At 38.2% G+C, this 11,640-nt stretch overlaps 1 protein-coding gene across 1 annotated transcript; it reads right to left on the bottom strand.

Moving 5' to 3' along the window:
* Positions 1-763: 763 nt before the first annotated feature.
* Positions 764-10,152, bottom strand: LOC108365745 (uncharacterized; the record flags this gene model as incomplete). Its single annotated transcript, XM_017619882.1, has 6 exons — positions 764-1,741; positions 1,852-2,405; positions 8,388-8,495; positions 8,826-9,279; positions 9,366-9,428; positions 9,499-10,152. Coding segments are annotated over 6 exons (2,580 nt in total), but the record flags the coding sequence as incomplete, so codon positions are not given.
* Positions 10,153-11,640: the final 1,488 nt, after the last annotated feature.

Raw genomic sequence — 11,640 nt, 5'->3', positions numbered from 1 at the left:
ATATATATATATATATATATTTTTATCCATATCATTATTCAAAATTAATAAATTTACAAAGTAATTACAGTTTTACTAAATAGTAATTGGCTTGAGGCTTGTTAATAATTTGGAACCAGTTAGCTTATACATTACAGTGGAGGTTAGTTTATACCAGTAATTCCCAAAGTGGTCCAAGTGGCGTTAAAAAAAATATGGGGATCCGCGAGTTGTAAGTGGGGGTCCACGAAAATATATCTAGTTTCGATAGTAAAGATCCAAAATGGTTGCTTGCTAGTATCTTTATTTAATTTTAATTTTTTTGAGTGGTATATAGTGCTCTTGAGCACTGCTGCACCTGCAGACTAAAAAGAAAGGGATGTTGGTATGACACTAAGTAAGGCGAGGCGGAAATTGCTGGCGGCGGAGATTTGAGCACTTGAGTCTATAATTCTGAGTTCCCTGAGGGGTAATGTCCCTGAGGGGTAATGCACGGAGTCCGAACTTACACACTGACTCTGGGCCAGGATCTGGGATCTTTTTCGAAGATAATGGGGATAAACTCCACTTTTCTCTTACGGAATTTTATCGATTTGCTATGGGTGCCAGGTCACTAGGGAGTGCCTGGCAATGAGACATCTGACAATTTGGCTACAGTTAGCTTAGACCAGACAATCCTCGATCCGCAACCAGTTATAGAATCAACCAGTATAGAGATCTCTGTTTTTTTTAAACTTGCAAGTGTGTAGTCAAGTTATTTAAATAAATAGAACGCAAGAAAATATTTTATTTTTGCCACTCCGAATTCACCCATGATGCGAATTTTCACTGTTAGATCGAATCTTCACACTTTTTTGATGAGCTTTGGGAATATGTTAGAAAGGGCATCAGGGGGTCCACCGAAACCAGTAAAGTTTTGAAATGGGTCTACGAGAAAATCAAGGTTGGAAACCCCTGGTTTATACATTACGATCGGATGCTTTATTACCGGCTCAATAGTTCCACTCTTCAGCTGCTACGCTTCCGTGTTTGCATTACTTGCAGTTTTATCACTGCTACCTCTGGCGTCTCCGCTGGCGGCATCACTGCTACCACTGTCACTGGTGTCTCCGCTGGCGGCATCACTGCTACCACTGTCACTGGTGTTTCCGCTGGCGGCATCACTGCTACTACTGTCACTGGTGTCTCCGCTGGCAGCATCACTGCTACCACTGTCACTGGTGTTTTCGCTGGTGCCATCACTGCTGTTACTGCCGCTGGTGTCGCCACTGGTATCAGAATCACCTGCTCCACTTGTAGGAGCTGTATAGCATGCCCCACTAACTGCCGCGAGATCAACATTTCCACTGATTTTCATGCAAGCTTGAGAGCTCTCATCAAAGTAGTAGGCTGAACCGCAGGAACCGGAACTCTTTTGGACGCCGTTTGAACAAATCAAATATTTGCGACATTCCACATCAACAGCGTTAGCGAATGTATTTTTCGTGAATTGACAACGATCGCAATCTTTTGTCACAGCAGCTTTACGGGTCACACAAGTTTGCTTCACAGTGTCAAAGAAATAGTTGTTTGTACAAGACTGGCGCATCCATTGACCGTTTGTACATTTCAAGTAGTCGCTGCAAATGCCGGTAGACTTAAGTGCGCCATTCTCAGTGCAACTGCCAAAGACTTCCACATCCGGTTGCACCTTGATACCAGTGACGTGCGAACAGGTGCTTGCAGTTTTGTAGGAGCAAGTAGCAGATGAAACTTCGTACACCTAAGGGATAGGAATAAAATGTGCTAAAATGTATAGATGTGAATTCACCCTAATTGATTTGTAAAAGAAACTGCTCGAATCGTGCTTCAAAACAATATGTATTTACTTACCAAATCACCTTTGCAAACACCTCCATTCAACTTCTCATTCCTGCAAATTTGCCATTTGGTGCAGTCCATTGTGCTTCCAAAGTATTTGTTATTCGGCAGTACCTGACAGATGGAGGTAAAACTTGCATCCAGTGTGTTCACAGAATTGGCACAGTCGCCATATATACACTCGCCATCGCGGAAAATTAAGTTGTTGCTACAGGTGCCGCTGCTGATTTCTTGACCATTTTTACAGTAGATCCAGCCATTGCAAGAGCCAGTTTTGGGCACGAACACCCCATTTTTGCCAGTGCAGGGTGTTGTTTCACCAAAATAGCAATTGACGTTGGCTGCGGTTAGACAAGTTTGCGAGTTTTTGCTAAATTTTGTGCCGGAAGGACAGGTATAAGCTGTAGCCTTGCCGTTGTTGCAGATGTAGTACTTTAGACAAGATTCGATGCTGCCAATGCGAACGCCATTTGAGACCAATGTGCATACGCCATCCACATCGTATTCCGCGGCAATTACGTTTACTAGCACCATAAGAAGGGTCCCAAATATGAATTGTTTGGCTACTGCCGCATGCGTAAGTGTGAATTTTAGAAATGAAATACAAATATAAAATATTTTGTTAGTGTATATCGAGAGGGGTACGGCCAAATTGCGATAAATATGATTAAGTATTTTACAAAGAGCATAGAATACAAAAAAGGATCCACGCACGCTCTCATATTCCATTAAGACTTCAGTTGGAATTCCTATTAGGCAGGTTCTGTGATCCTTGTCCTTTATGAAATTGGATGATTTCCTGGTTCGCAATGACAGATTAGAACTACTCACCTAACATTTCCGCGCAGATTTTAAACAGCTAAGATTTGAATTTATTTACGTATTTGGACTAACTGCCTAGTATTGAATATGTCAAGCCGCTTTTATAGTGTCGGCGATTTTATGTACTCTTACCATGCCGCGACCGCGATTATTTTAATTGAAAGATTTAAATTGCGCAATTAAATTTCTGTTGTCTGTTTACCAACGTAACTAGGTAATTTGCTTCGGGGTTGCCAAAACGATAAGACATCTCTAAGTTTATCTCTGTGCAATTATATAGGGTATGTAGATCAATTGCCTTCACTTTATCTGGTCGAAGAAACTCGTGGAATTGATAAAAAAAATTTTATTTACTATTAATTAAATTTGATTCGTGGAAAGATTTATTTATAATTTCCATTATCGGTCAGTTTTTGTAATCTAAATACAGTGACTCAAACAAATGACCATGTGTTGATTTTTTTGTAATATTCGTAATGTTTTTCGAGCCAATTTTTTTTCGTTATTTTTCTATAAAAATACCGTAGAAACTTTATACCTAACCATATAAACCACGGTTCCAAACTTTATACAAAATTCAGGAAAATTCCAAAATTTATCGAAATTTAAACTTTTTGATCCGCAAAAATCCGTCACGAAAAAAAAGTTCTCAAAAATAATTTTTCAGCCGTGAAATTGTATGTGCTATAAAACTGCATACCTAGAAATGTTCTAAAGGTGCAGATTTAAAAGTTGAAATTTGTATGGAAATACGTTGAATTTTCTTAAATTTTTATAAAGTTCGAAACTGTGATTTTTATGTTTAAAGCTTATAAATATTGTTATTTTTATAGAAAAATAACAAAAAAAAATATTACTCGAAAAATATTACGCATATTAAAAAAAAAGAAAAATCAACACGCGACCATTTGTTTAAGTCACTGTACGTATAATAATATTTTGGCGTTTACGCTGTTGCTAAGTATATGGACGAGTTTCCCATTCAATTTGTGTTGTGCGTCTTGATGTTTTTACACATATGGAGGGACCTAGAGTTTTACATCGCCTCGGAACGGCAAGTGGATTTTATGATATCCGGGCGTATGGATCGAACCCACGTCCTACGGAGTTGCAGTACACAGTTCTAACCCACTCAGCCCCAGCGGCCGTCAAGAGAGTTAAAATTAGTACATATAAATATTGTCCATTTCTGTTGTACATATATTGTAAGACCGGACCGGAAAAAAAGTTCGCGGTACACCCCTGAGTTTAAGGTATTTTTGCAAGGTTACATTTCTTCGAAATTTTGTAGTCTTTTTTTAATACAAAAAAGGAAAAATTTTATTTATTTTGGAACGAATTTCCGTCATCCCTTGTCAAGTTTGGTTTGCAGACAAACCGGTTTCGGCGTTGTGCCATCTTCAGTGTCATTTTTCGTTCTGTCTGGTTCGAGATTTGTCCCTAATTTATGTTCATTTATCTTAGGTAATGTGATTTTCGTCGATGATTAATTACTAGATATGCCATGGTGCCCATGGCGATCACGATGGATACTAAACTGGTATCATTCGACATAAAAGATCTATACCCATCGATACCAATAACGGAAACAATAGATATCGTATTCAAAATACTGATTGAAAAAACAGGAAACAGAGAAATCGCCGTAGAGATAACTAATACACTCAGAACGACGTTGCATCAAAATTACTTCAAATTTAACAACAACATATACATGCAAACAAACGGGCTAGGCATGGGCAACCCCACATCGGCGATCCTTATGGAGGTATTCATGCAGAATTTGGAAGAAAGGTACGTGGAGTATCTTACATCACAACTAGGAGCGACGTTCTACGCCAGATACGTAGATGACATCATATGTCTTATAACAAAGAAAAATGAGGGACAAATATTGGAATACCTCAACAAACAGCACAGCAATATAAAATTCACAATGGAACAAGAAATGCAAGGAAAGCTAAATTACTTAGATCTGACGATAAAAATAAATAAAAGCACCAGCAGTCTGCAATATGAAATTTTTAGGAAGCCCACAGCCACAGATACAATAATACATAATACATCGAACCATCCTCATCAGCATAAAAAAGCCGCTTTTAGACAGATGATCAATAGAATTGAGCGAATACCACTAACAAAAGAAGGATACAACAAAGAACTGAACGCAATATATGCCATAGCGGCTAATAACGGATACAAAAGAGATCTGGTAGAAGAAATCCGAAGGGAACACAAAAACAAAAAGCCAAACAAAGAAGAAAACAATAACAAAAATTGGGCGGTATTAACCTATACTGGAAAGTCAACGTACAAACTTGCAAAGCTGTTCCAGAAACACAACCTTCGCACATCATTCAGAACAAATAACAACGTGGGACGGATACTACGGAACACCACAAATCAAGAAGATCCATTGGATAAACAAGGAGTCTATAAACTAACTTGCAAATGCCAGCATAGTTACATAGGTCAAACAGGACGTAAAATAAAAACAAGATTCCGCGAGCATATAAGAGACTATAACAAAAAGACACAGAAACCGAGCGCAATACCAGAGTCAAATTTTGCTAACCACATGTTTAACAACAAATGTTCACCAACGCAAATAAGAAAGGCAGCGAAACTACTGCATGTACAACATAAAGGCCAACGACTAAACGTCCTAGAAAATATGGAAATATACAAACTAAAAACCTTCGACGGCAAAATTATAAACGAACAAACAAATACCGCATCGGATGTTATATTCGAACCCTTAAAATTGATTTACGAAAAAAAGAAAAATGACAACAAAACAACAGGCATGGACACTCCGAACACACCAAAAAGCACCACCAGGGCAAAAATCACTGACTTTTACCTACCTGCAGGCAAAAACCATACAGCGACAACATAATGCATGTTAATATCGAAACAGCGAAGATGAACCTATTACCTGCTTCAAAAAAATGGGCACCATGGCATATCTAGTAATTAATCATCGACGAAAATCACATTACCTAAGATAAATGAACATAAATTAGGGACAAATCTCGAACCAGACAGAACGAAAAATGACACTGAAGATGGCACAACGCCGAAACCGGTTTGTCTGCAAACCAAACTTGACAAGGGATGACGGAAATTCGTTCCAAAATAAATCATCTTACCACCCTGTCGGAAAAATCAACCAACACCAACACAGAAAAATTTTATGTTTTACTTCAAAATATCATTTTATTGCACTAAAATTCAATGAGCTACAAAATTACATACGAAAATTTTTTGTAAAATGGGTACTTAAAAGTGAAAATTTTTAATGGAAATTTTCACAAAGTTGGGAATTCCAATGTTAGAAGATTTTGTTGTAGTATTACTTCAAATTTCATATAGTTATTTTCAAGAAAACTCCGTGGGAGGAGCCAAGCCCCTCCATTTTTTTGTACCAGCCTCAAATTCAAATTTCTTTAAAATTTTCTAGAGCAAACCGTAGATCAATATGCATTATTTGATCGATTCACGGGACGAATATGACCTGAAAAATCGAATCGAATCGGTCCAAAAAGTATATTGTTATTGTCGTTAATTTAGTCATAGCAATCGATAATATCGTTCTTTTATGAATACATACCTGTGTTCGCCCAGCGGTAGGAATTCTACCACTAAAATTGTTTGAAGTGAGTTGATTTAATGAGAAGTGAATTGTAGTGAAGTGGATTCAGGTGAGGTGAGCTTAAAGCGGCAGCGTTGATCCGGATTAACTCGTTAATGCCGAATTATTTCGGGAATTAACTGCAGTTGATCCGGATTAAGTCCTAGAGTTAATTCCCAAACTTAACTCGGATCAAGGGAATATTCGATGCACTTCGATCGAAAAAACGCTGTACCTTAAACGACAAAAGAGTTGAACAAATATTTTTTTTCTCCGAACTGAGAGCGAGCGACTGCTAATCTTAATTTATTTTGCCCGAATAAAATCGGAGCCCCAGAAGTAAAAAAATTGCTTATGAAAAAATTTACTAATATGTATATATAAAAATAAAAAATTTCAAAAACTCCTACCGTTTTTGGGTGAAAAGTTGTGCCGCACATTGGCTAAATGACTCGTGTGATCTCTTGAATATCATTGAAATGAAGCCATTGATATACCTACCGTGCGTTTTTCTTGGACGGATGTGGTCGAGTCTTTCCTTGTCGATTCGCCACTTTTGAAATTCGTTTTAATATTTATGAACTGGTTTCTTCGAGTCTCACTGCTGCAATAACGGCCGCCCCGAGCAATTTCCTTAATCGGAGGTAAATGCAAGATCGCATTAAGGGTGTATTAAGGCGTCAGACAAATGTGATCTTACACAATTTCCTTTAGCCATCTGAAAAGTAAACACATGGGGTTTCTACATATTGAATCAATTTTCTGCAAAATAAGCGATATGAGAAATTCAGTTTGTATGGGAGGTGCCACGCCCCCTTTTCCAATACCTTCCACTTTGCGTCGTGTGCACAGTATTAACATATATATTTAGGCTGCACATACTTCCACAAGTATATAGTAGATATCTATCCTTATCTTAGTGTAAAATAATTTTTGGGGATATCTCGGCCACAGGGCCACCTATCGTGTAAGTTTTAAGTCCAAATATTTCTATTTCTGTATTCTAAATATGAGCCAGATCGGCAAGAAAATGCAGTTTTTAGGAATATTGCGACCTTAGCGCCACGTGGCGAGTGCATTTTTGGTCAGAATATTTCCTTTCCAGGTGCTGACACATTTTCCAAATATGAACCAAATCGGGCTAGCCGTTTAGTAGTTTAGTGACATTTAATGTACAGAAAACTTTATGAAATTATGAAATCGCGACGTCTCAGATTTCAAATTTCAAATTTTTCAAAATCGAAAAACCTTCCACACAGAAGGTCCAAAAGCACTTTTCACAGAATTGAGATCCGTTCAGCTGTTTCGTCAGGCATCGCCGTCATAGGAAAGACATTTTATTTATATATATATATAGAAGAAGAAGATAAGATTAATCATTCATCCGGTTGCGGATAAATAATATCCTTGCTATTCCGTTGACATTGTAAGTTTTTCCGCTTGCTCGACGGTTATTTAGGATAAGCAAAATAGCCGATTAGGATAAGCAAAATCAACTCCAACAATCAAACGTGGGTAGAAGTAAAAAATTAGCAAAAGACTTGGTCAACATACAGCTGAGGCGAAGTCAGGACCGGGCTATAAAACATGTACATACTAGGGATGTTTCGAATGTCACACACAATTGCTCACTTGGAACGCTGGCGGATGGGGCGCTCAAATATTTGCGGGCCAGATCTCTCAATTTGTTGTATTTTAGTTTAGTTTTCCAACAATCGTAAGGATTTTCACCGAGTTGAACTCGTTTTTCCTTAAGATAGGCCTTCAATTAAGCTTTAATTTCACATTTTTTAATTTTTCCAGATTCTACATCCGAGCCTTCGATTTCGAAGGAGGAATCTAAAATTTTTTCTAAGTTGCTTATAAGACTTTTAGCAGTACTTGTTGAATGCCCATCAATGTTGCTGGATATACTACTAAACCGTTTAATGCCTGAAGATAAAAGCCGGTTATTGTCCGCACCATGGCTAGACAGACTTAGGGCCATTTCAACAATATTAGAGTGGACACTCGGCCCATGTATACATTCGCATACGAAAAACATTCCTATCATTTGATGCAATATTTCGCAATATCCCTGGTACATACCTACTTCTGGAATACTCCACACGGCACCAAGTTCCTGTCAAGTTCAATTTTAACGGACAGGATAGTGTAGTAACCGAGCCCTTGAAAGATTTTGAGACCATATGGCAAAAACCTAAAAGAATAAATTTTTTAGCTATTAAAAATATTTAAATGCGATAATGTTCGATAACAACCGCAATCTTTGTTGAGACTTCAGGATAGGTCGATGCCGAGCTCTTGCCGTGATGCGACATAGGTTTGAAACTAAAGTTTGTCTGTTTTCGCATAAACTTCTCTACAAAGTGCAAACCATAAGTTATAAACTCGATTAATTTTTATTATTTGCATCAAAAATTTATTTGCATATATGTTTATTGAAACTCCTCTGAAAGTTAAATTACAAATGAGTACATATGTATGTAAATATGTATACACTCTTCTTGCAAGGTCTTGAAATTATTTTATTTAGCTGCCTCAGTGGTTGCTTCTGTGGTTGCTGTGGTTGCTGTGGTTGCTGTGCTAGCAGTCGTCTCACCAGATGCTGTGGTATCATCAGTGCTACCACTCGTTGTAGTCGCAGACGACGAGGATTCACTCGTACAGAATACGTAATTCGGATTTTCGGTCACACAACCACCCATATCTTCGTTGAAGTAGTCTCCGGTGGGGCAGGTGCCACTACTCTTTTCAACGCCTTCTACGCAATACAAGTAGCCAGTGCAATTAGTACCAAATGCGTTTACAAATTGGAGATTGGTACCCAAGCAACGATCACAGTCATTGTAAGCAACATTTCTGTTCACGCAAGTCTTTGATACGGTGTCGTAGTACTTGCCGGTACTGCACGTTACCAGCTGCCATTTAGCATTAGTACATTGATAATATTGATTGCAAGCAGTGGCATTTTTGAGTTCCCCCTAGAAAATACGAATTTAATACAATGTGAGTATTGCGATTCCCACCAACAATTTGAGAGCGAAACATATCGAAGTGAATTACTTACACTTGTTGTACATGTGCCACCGTCACTAGCTGCATTGACATCCAAATTAGGGTCATTGGTTACCTGCAATTAAAGATTCGCATTTTGTTAGCTAGATGTCAACTTGAAGTTTCCTGACACAAAGCAAATATACCTGGGAACAGTCAACGTTCGCTGGATAGTTACATATCGCGCTCGCCGTATCGAAGACCAAATCGTTACTGCAGGACCCGGTAGTAAAGCTGCTCTCGTTATAGCACTTCTGCCAGCCAGCACAGCTGAAAGCATTGCCAAAGTAGATTCCGTTTTGGATATACAAACACAAGTTGACAACGGTGTTGGCATCGCTAGAACTAGAATTCTGACAGGGATAGTTGCTTGAATAGTCGCACGATTGGGTCGTCGGGTTGAACACGAGACTGTTAGGACATGTGCCTTCTACCGCACCGTTGGTGCCGCAGTAATAGTAGTTGGTACAGGAACCTGTTACAGCAGCAAAAGAGCCAGTAGCGAGTCCAGCGCATGGGTTTGTAGTATTTGTTGTGCAATAGCTTGGAGCCGTGCTGACACAAGCCTGTGAGTTCTTGTCGAAATAGGTGCCAGAAGAACAACTTTGAGATGTAGCAGCACCGTTGGAGCATGTGTAATAATTTGAGCAAGAATCTCCGCTGGCTATGCGAGCATTATTTTTCAATAGCAAGCAGATGTTGGTCATGTTGAGGGCAGTAGCAGCACTGCTGCACATCAAAACCAGTACCAAGGCACAAATGCTGCTAGTGCTAGCTGCAGAGAGAAAAAGAAACGTAATTAATTGTATTTATGCACCACTTGTTTTTGTTTTTATATGAATGAGGAACTAAAGTCAAAGTTAAATTATTGATTTTTTACATCTCCCGTCGATCGCCAGTGGATGTGAGTGGATGTTTCTTTTGCCACAAAATACTGGACCAACACTACCAAGTGGATTTCGAATGACCTATTGAGCGGATTGGATTGCTGCTAATCACTATTACCGATACTTATATATGTACATATATTTATCCTGCAGTTTCTCGCTTTACTTACGAAACATGTCTTGTGCTCTTCTTTTTGTCTTTCTACAGGTAATAGAATTATGTTGCGCTGTCGAACGTATTTCCCGCACTACCTCAGACCAATTAGGCTCATCATGTATTTATACTAAAAATTGCGTACAAAATTTTCTTGTAATTAAGAAATGTACGTTTTAGCGATAAATATTGATAGCTTTAACATGTTTTAATTGATGCCAAACGGAAGCATTTGCTGTTCTATTTCACACCCAAATAAATCTCGAAGCCATTTATCACAGACTGTCAACGAAGCGTTTAATTAATAAGAAAGTTATAAACATACCGTAGGGTAAACCATTAGACATTATAGATGGCTATCAGATGTCCACCTGGTTATAGGAGTATGATGGTGTCTTGATTATGTTAGTCATGGCAGAAATATGTTTCTAGCATTAACTCGTTGGGGCCCTTCTTGTATGTTATTGAACGATAGCGAGACATTTAGCTTGAAGATATTTCGCGAATTTGAAGTTTTGCTTTTGAAGTCTTGTCACTGAAATCTTCGTTCAGTTTTAAACCCATCCTCTTATATGGCTCAGAGGTGTGGTTAGTCTTTTTCCGCATGTTTCCTATAGAATGCGTTAAACGGATGAGTGAAAATTACTAGTATTACTTACCTGTTGATACCTGCCCACCCGATAGGTAGGCCAGGAAAAAATGGACAACCCAACATTTGCACATTCTATAGGCTTAATACTTTGGATTGGTATATAGTTTGTTCATTAATAAAATGAGTACAAAATTAAAAAAAAAAAATACTAATTTTTGTACCATTTTTTGTAATTAAAAATATCCTGGTCAGGATTTTTTAACAAACCCAGTCGCGAAATATTTACTAACACGTTAAATTTCATACAAAATAGATTTCATCCATTCAAAAAAAAAAATGGGTGAAGGTCGTGCCCTTGTCGGATCTTAGACCATAAGGAATTATTACTTTGAAATGGCTCCAAAGACATGGTTGCCTTAATATGAGTAAACGATTTGACTCAGTTTAAGGAAAACATAACTCATTATTTAGTATTCAGTACTATTTTCTTTCTTCCTAGGAAAAATTAACTTGCCCTGAAAGCAATAAGTATGTAATTTTGCTCGCGGCGCTCAAACAGTTGCAATGGCCGACAGAGCAAAGCTCTGGAGTGCCAGTCGAGAGATGCAAGGTTGGAGTCCCAGAGCAGGATTTTTTTTTTAATATTTTTTTATTT

The sequence above is a fragment of the Rhagoletis zephyria genome, unplaced genomic scaffold (genome assembly GCF_001687245.7).
Source record: "Rhagoletis zephyria isolate East Lansing unplaced genomic scaffold, Rhagoletis_zephyria_1.1 Rzeph_scaffold_01984, whole genome shotgun sequence".
In the NCBI taxonomy this organism is placed as follows: Eukaryota; Metazoa; Arthropoda; class Insecta; order Diptera; family Tephritidae; genus Rhagoletis; species Rhagoletis zephyria.
This window is presented reverse-complemented; position numbering and strand designations above follow the sequence as displayed.